The sequence below is a fragment of the Triplophysa rosa genome, linkage group LG6, assembly GCF_024868665.1.
Source record: "Triplophysa rosa linkage group LG6, Trosa_1v2, whole genome shotgun sequence".
NCBI lineage: Eukaryota > Metazoa > Chordata > Actinopteri > Cypriniformes > Nemacheilidae > Triplophysa > Triplophysa rosa.
The window spans coordinates 10,580,429-10,587,449 of NC_079895.1; the positions used below are offsets into that span (position 1 = coordinate 10,580,429).

Consider the following 7,021-nt stretch of genomic DNA (forward strand, 5'->3'; position numbering starts at 1 on the left):
ATTAAAGATATTAGCAACTTTTACTCTCTACTTAACTACATTTTTGATCAATTATATGTACTCTTTACTCCACTACATTTGTAATGACTAATGCAATTACACATTACATTTTGCATGCCACCTATCTTATAATTAATATTGCCATTTACAGGGTAATGAAGGTACTACAATCTTGTGGATTTTGCCATAACTTACAAAAACTTGTCAACATGGCTTCTTTATATGAATATGAGTGCAGTATCAGGTAGATGTCAATCGCTGGCGGTTTATACACGGTTAGCCCTTACCCGCTATTTCTACAGTAATATATTGGCAACACTGTTGCCAGCTAGTTACTGTAGGTCACACATCTACAAAAGCTCTTATTTTTAAAACTAACTCTTCCTAAATGTGCTCTAAACATGTTTGCTCAAAATTTGACCATATGGTGGGACTATTGCCATGAAGTGATGTAAACCAGTAAAAAGAATGTATAGTATTTCAATTTTCAAAAGTGCTCTCACACTATATAGACAAAATATTAACCTATAGAATGAGTCGGACACAGAGAAATGAACAATCCACATATGAATCTCAACAATGGTGACAATCAACTGAACAGCTTCATGCTGCAATGCATGCTGGGTACATAGTACAAAACTCATTCATGATTGTTTGTCACCATTGATGAGGTTTGTATGTCAAGTGTCTAACTGTGTCTCAATTGCAAAGAAAGATTTTCTGACAGAGATCTTTCCATTATAACATGTGATCACTTTACCAAACATATCTTAATAAATCTTAAATGCTATATTATTATTATTTAATGATTGAATTCTTTCAGATGTATCTTCAGTTACTAAGCAAACATAAAGTTGCGGTTCCTGTAAAGTCCCTTTCAGTGTTATTGTATAAGTGTACATTTTAAAGCTACAAGAAAGTCAAAGAGTCCAACCAAAGCAAACACTGATCGCCATAATGGTGACTTAAAACATAATTGAACCACTATGAACTAGAGTTAAATCTCAATAAGATCTTACACAGATGACAGAAATAAAGTGAAAGTGGTGTCTGTAATATGTGAAGATGTTATTGATGTTTGTGTTTAATTATCCTCTGGTGAAATCTTGACAGATTTATTGTGTTCATCTGTTATTTACACTTGTTCATCTAAGACTGTGTGACTTAAGTGCGTTAATAGATTCTTTAATAATGTATCTTCAAACAGCCATTGCAGTAGTTTACTGTAAAACACCTACAGTAACTAGCAGGCAACAGTGTTTACAGTATATGACTGTAGAAATGGCAGGTAAGGGCTAACAGTGTATGTGAAATGAGGACATGACTGCAGCTGGCGATGAGGCCCAAACCAGCATGTCCAGTGCAAAAAGGCTTTGACTTTTTAATTCTACTTAACATTATTTTATTTATCTGTTATATTGAAGAGACCTTTTTGAAGGACTTTGGTTTACTTATGAGCACTTGAGCTTAAATGAGACTTAGGGTGTTTGTAATGACGTAGGTTATGGTGTCGACCATGATTTGTTGCAATTTTGAGGTGTTCAGTCTTATTATGATTTAAGAAAATAAATGCGATTGCTCACCTCACAAATCAACTGTTTCTAGTTTTTCACTGCTGTGTCTCTTAAGTGTTGAGGACTAGTGCTGCTTTGAGCCTACATTCAGTATGAGTAAAATACTCAAGTACTGTTAAAATCAGATACTCTAAGACTTTTACTCAAGTCGTTTTGGAATTGGTGACTTGTAACTTGTAATGGAGTAATTTTCACTGCAAGGTATCTGTACTTTTACTTAAGTATGGTTTTCAGGTACTCTTTACACCTCTGGCATTTGGTCTGGTATGCTGGTAATGATAGACCAGTTTGTAGAAAAGGGAATGCCTGTCTTTTCTCGTTTTATTCTCTCTAAACTGCAATTTTTACAGTACGTAATAAAATATTAGCCAACAATATACAGAAATAAATTCCTTACACTGTGCTCTAAAGTGCTCATGAAAATAAACAGTATTCTTGTGATCAATAGAGAGCTTGTGTAAATTTATGTGTAGAATGATTTCAGTCAAGGCACTTTAATGAATTCAATCCATGACACAAAAATAAACCATAAATTAGATTGAATCAAAACATAAACTGAATTGAGATTTGGCCTATAGCATAAAAAAATCACCAATTTCTTCTTGAGAGGTATACTTGGCTTGTTTGGTTGCATTTACACATATATCTACAGGTCCAGCAGAGTTGTGACCGGATTTGCTAAGGTTTTAAAAGCAGGCACAAACATGGCTTTTGAGATGATTTAAGACTTAAATACTGTGGTAAGACATTGTTCCAGAACTGCACTGAGCACCACTAGTTGTTTGTTTCTTTCCTTTAAGATTCTTTTGATCTCTCTTTCCAGTCTTTTGTCCATCTCTCTGTGCAGATGTCTGTTTGGTGTCTTGTTTACTCACAGGTATACTTGATGTGGTTTTCTGTTTTGGTGATTTCCCCGGTTTCTTTTTTTCTTGCTCTTCCTCGCTTTCTTCCTCCTCTTCTTTGGATTCTTCATCATCTTTCTCGCCTTCTTCCTCCTCCCCAGTTTCTTCCTCCTCCTCCCCAGTTTCTTCCTCCTCCTCTTCAGCTTCTTCCTCCTCCTCCTCAGCTTCTTTCTCCTCCTCCTCAGCTTCTTCCTCCTCCTCCTCAGCTTCTTCCTCCTTTTTTGCTTTGTCTTTTTTTGCTCTCCTCTCTCAGTGTCTTCTTCCTCACCCTCCTCCTCATCTTCTTCTCTCTTGTTTAAAACTTCTTTGTTTGCTTTCTGTTCTCCAACTTCATCCTCCTCCTCTTCATCATCATCTTCCACACTTTCCTCTTCCTCATTATCTTCATCTTCCTCTTTCCCCTGTTCTTCTTCTTCATGATCATGTTCCTCTTGATTTTCCTCCTCATTTTCATTTCCTACCTCATCCTCTCCTTCACTTTCTTCTTCTGCCTCCTCTTCCACTTCCTGTTCTTCTCCTGCATCCTCCTCCCTGTCACTCTCATCCTCCTCACCTGTCTCTTTTTCATTCTCATCTCCTTCACTTTCTTCTGTCTCCTCTTTATCCGATCCCTCACTCCTACCTTCAACCTTGTTGTCAAATTCTTCACCTTCCTCCTCCTCCTCCTCTCTCGACCAATCATTACCACTTTCATCTTCCTGCTCTTCCTCTGCTTTTGTGTTCTCGTAGGTCTTCTCGTCATCTGCCTCCTTCTCACTGCCTTCATCCCAGCCTGCTTTCTCATCCTGCTCTTCTTCTTCTTTTTCCTCTTCATCACCACTTTCCTCCTTTTCAGCCCCGTTACTCTTACTGTCTCCTTCCTCCAATCACCACCTCCACCATCAATCTCCTCATCTTTGTCCTCTTTACTATCGGTTTCATATTCTTCCTCATTTTCCTCTATAGATTCTTGATTCCCCGTTTCTTGTTCCTCTTTCTCTTCTCCTTCTCTATTTCCATTCTTGTTCTCTTTTCTTTCAACCTCGCCTTCACTTTTTTCTTCTGCGTTTTTACTGCTCTGACCGATATTGCCGTCTTCCTTTTCCTCCCCTGCTGACCCACTTTCCTCTTTTTCTCCCTCTTCTTCCGCACTTTCTGTCTCTTCATTTTCTCCATTTTCTTGGTCTTCACTAACTCCATCATTCTGCATCTCTCCTTCCTCTTCCTCTTTTTCAAAAGGACTGTTCTCCTCTTCCTCTCCAATCTTCTCCCTTTGATGTTCCTCACCAAGATTCTCTTCTGCACCTTCCTCTTCATTTTTTTCCATCTCATCTTCCTCATCTTCTCTTTCTTCATTACTAATCCTCCACAATTCCTTTTCATCTGAAACTGGCTTGTCTTTTACGTCTTCATTTGTGCTTTCGCTTTGCTGTTTAGAGTTGCTCTCGTCTTTTTCCTGATCCTCAGTGACTGCTGAAATGTCTTGAACTGTACTGTTCTGATCCACTTCCTGTTCAGACAGAATATTGTTTCCTGATGTTTCCTCGAGCTCTAAAGCAGGTGAGGATAATGCCATCTCAGGACTATCTTCTGGTGCAGGACTGATGTATGAAGTCTCAGAAAGCACCTCAGCTGCTTTTATCAGTAGCGGTGCCGCACTAGCCAGGATTGGTAGTGATGAAACTGCACTACCCATAATGCTCTGCTCAGCCTTTGTGTCTGAATGTGAGGTATCCATTACCAACACTGTCTCCATTTTGGCTAATTTCTTAAGTGTTGAGGATTGTAGTGGCGAAGAACCTGTTTGGCCTGTGGTCCACTGATCAGAAGATAAGTGGTCTCTTTCTGGAGCAAACGTATTAATAGATGGAATTTTTTGTTTCTGTACATTAAATGCTTTATCAGTGGATAAATGGTTCTTTTTATAGTCAGACTGCAAATTAGGCGATGTCTGTTTTTTTTCTGGTGGTCTTTTGCTAGATGCCGATGGTCTGCTGTCTATTGGGGAAAATGATATACATGAGTTCTCAAGAGTTTTATTACTGTTTTGTCTTTGAATACCTGTCGTTTCCTGTCCCAGCTTTTCAGGTCCAAACCGGATGTTCTCAGATTCCACAGGTTTTCTTTTTCTTCCTTTAGACATTCCAGAAGCCCCCTCTTTCCAAGTGGGTATGGAAACTGATGGAGGGCTGGCTGCTTTCGTTGTGGTTTCTACTGTCCCAGTGGTGTTTTTCTCAACTGGAGATCGTCACTCTCTAACCTCCTTTCTTTTCAGATTTGATCTCCATCTTCTTGAATTCTTTGATGTAAGTGTGCAAGGGGTTTCCTCGACATGGTTCTTTCCCTTAACTTTTTTAGAAATGTTTTTGACTGGTGTTGGTGTGACTTTTGTAGGGTTTGTTCTAACGTGTTCAAACCTGTTCTCGTTTTGAACTAGTGGCTGAGAACTTGTGTCTTGAATTCTAACTGGACTTGACATGGCTTCTTGTGTTACCTCTTCAAGAGTCGGGACAACTTGGTCTTTTACTCTTAAAGAATCTGCACCTTGAACTTTGGTTGATTTCTCTGCTTTAGCAATTTGGCCCCTTGAGTCAATATTAGTGCTGGATGTTTCATTGCTTTCCTGTCTTTCTTTCGCTGACATTCTATTGGGAGAATACTGGACATCCACAGGTTGACTGGACCTGGCCTTTCTCCGTTTTACATTGCTTGTTAGTGAAGATACAGACAGTGATGAATGAGAAACAGAATCTGTCAATAGTTCAGTGGGCGGGGCCTGCCAAGGTACTGTCTCTGTTCTTGACCCTCAGAGGATGACAGAGGATGATTCTGCTGTCTCGTCTTCATCCTGTTTATGTTTCTGTCAAAACCAACATTACATCTCAAGTATGCAGCCACATATTTTATATTTAAAAACTTTTCCAGTAATTACATATTTTAGCATTTTTTGGCCTCACCTTGTCTGATATGCTGTTTTCAGCTGCTTCAACATCCTGAAAGTTCACAGGTGTGACTATATTTAAAAGGTAAAAAAAACAGTGAATTGAGTTAATATAGTTTTTAAAACTATATCAAAAACTATAGACAGTGTATTGGGGTCATTTAGTGATTATGTCAGAAATTATAAAATATGAAAAAAAATATATATATATGAAAATACGTACTTGTTGGAGTCACAGATGGGCTCCTGATATCAAAGTTGTGAGGCATTGTGAATAAGGTAGATGAAGACTCTACAGGAGCATCAGTTTTGAAGCGTTTTGGAGTGTCTGTTGGAGATCTGGGTTGTAGGATGTTGCCGGTCAAAGCTAGTGAAGTAAAGTTAGTTGTAATTGGAGGAAGGGCCTTAAACTTTGGGCCAAACTGTGCAGATGAACTTTCCTGAAACACACAAAAACATACAAACTAATACAATTATACAAGAATACAATTATCTTGGTTTTGAGGTGCACCTTCCCGTATACACTCACTGCCCACTTTATTAGACACACCTTGCTAGTACTGGATCCCTTTTAGCCTTCAGAACTGCCTTAATTCTTCATGGCATAGATTTGAATTCAGAGATAGTATTCTGCACACCTTGCTTGCAACAAGTGGTTATTTGAGTTACTTTTGTCTTTCTATCATCTCGAACCAGTCTGCCCAATCTCCTCTGACCTTTGACATCAACAAGGCATTTTCAGCAAGTCGTCTTCAACACCTCTAGAAGATGCCTAAATGCATTGAGTTGATGCCATGTGATAGGCTGATTAGCAATTTGTGTTAACAAGCAATTGAACAGCTGTTCCTAATAAAGTGGCCAGTGGGTGTATCTACAACACAACACGCAACTATATAGCACGCAAGGTGTCTCAAACTCCAGTCAGTTTGTTACCCTCGGTCTTCCTCTAGATCGTGTTGATAGAATCCAGCGATGAGATGTTGGAAGAGATGTAGGTTGTGAGCTCAGGGCAGGTGATGGGTCTGAGTTGTGCTCTAATGCACGGCCCTGCAGCATTGAGTTATAACACCTGTCCAGGTAAGAGTAGGTCACATCTTCATCTTCTAAGCAGACTTCCTCACTTTCCTTTTGCCGCGGTCGTGCAAACACCAGCGTATGATTAGAACCACATGCCACCTATAGAACATAAATACATTTAGAAAGAGCACACACCAGTTTATGTGATAAGTCAGATAAGTCCTTAGTTTTAAATGCTTGTGAAAGCATTTAAAAGATCCTCAATCTTTATCTGAGGATAGTAAGAGTTTAACGACGATAGAAAACACTTTGGATGCGAGCAACATTAGCGCACACAGCTCGGTTCCGGTTGAAAATTTCCCGCAGCTGGGAAACTTCGTGACTGTGAGACGGCGTAGTCGCAGGACAAAACATCACTCGACCGTTCCGATTACAGTCTCGAACAGGTTTGCCCCGCTCAGTGACGCACCGACTAAGAAACCTGCTGAAAGTGCCCTAGTTATCGGTGATTCTATTGTTCGGAACGTTAACATAGAGGCACCAGCCACCATAGTCCAATGTTTACCGGGAGCCAGAGCGCCTGACATCAAGTCAAATTTAAATGTGCT

General features: G+C 39.5%; 1 protein-coding gene across 3 annotated transcripts; it reads right to left on the reverse strand.

The window, feature by feature from the left end:
* Positions 1–2,825: 2,825 nt before the first annotated feature.
* LOC130555236 (cilia- and flagella-associated protein 251-like) lies at positions 2,826–7,014 on the reverse strand. 3 transcript variants are annotated; one of them, XM_057335283.1, is made up of 4 exons: positions 6,330–7,014; positions 5,620–5,836; positions 5,413–5,468; positions 2,826–5,315 (listed from the first exon to the last, which is right to left on the reverse strand). In XM_057335283.1, exon 4 carries the CDS (start codon positions 4,596–4,598, stop codon positions 2,934–2,936), a length of 1,665 nt encoding a protein of 554 aa, XP_057191266.1. In that variant the 5' UTR covers positions 4,599–5,315; positions 5,413–5,468; positions 5,620–5,836; positions 6,330–7,014; the 3' UTR covers positions 2,826–2,933. The 3 variants fall into 3 exon arrangements, with proteins under 3 accessions (XP_057191266.1, XP_057191267.1, XP_057191265.1); XM_057335284.1 differs by having other exon boundaries at positions 6,287–7,014; XM_057335282.1 differs by having other exon boundaries at positions 5,947–7,014.
* Positions 7,015–7,021: the final 7 nt, after the last annotated feature.

What these genes read in the sequence shown, in the direction of transcription:
- LOC130555236 (XM_057335283.1), bottom strand. Translation starts at nt 4,598, where the DNA reads ATGTCTAAAGGAAGAAAAAGAAAACCTGTGGAATCTGAGAACATCCGG.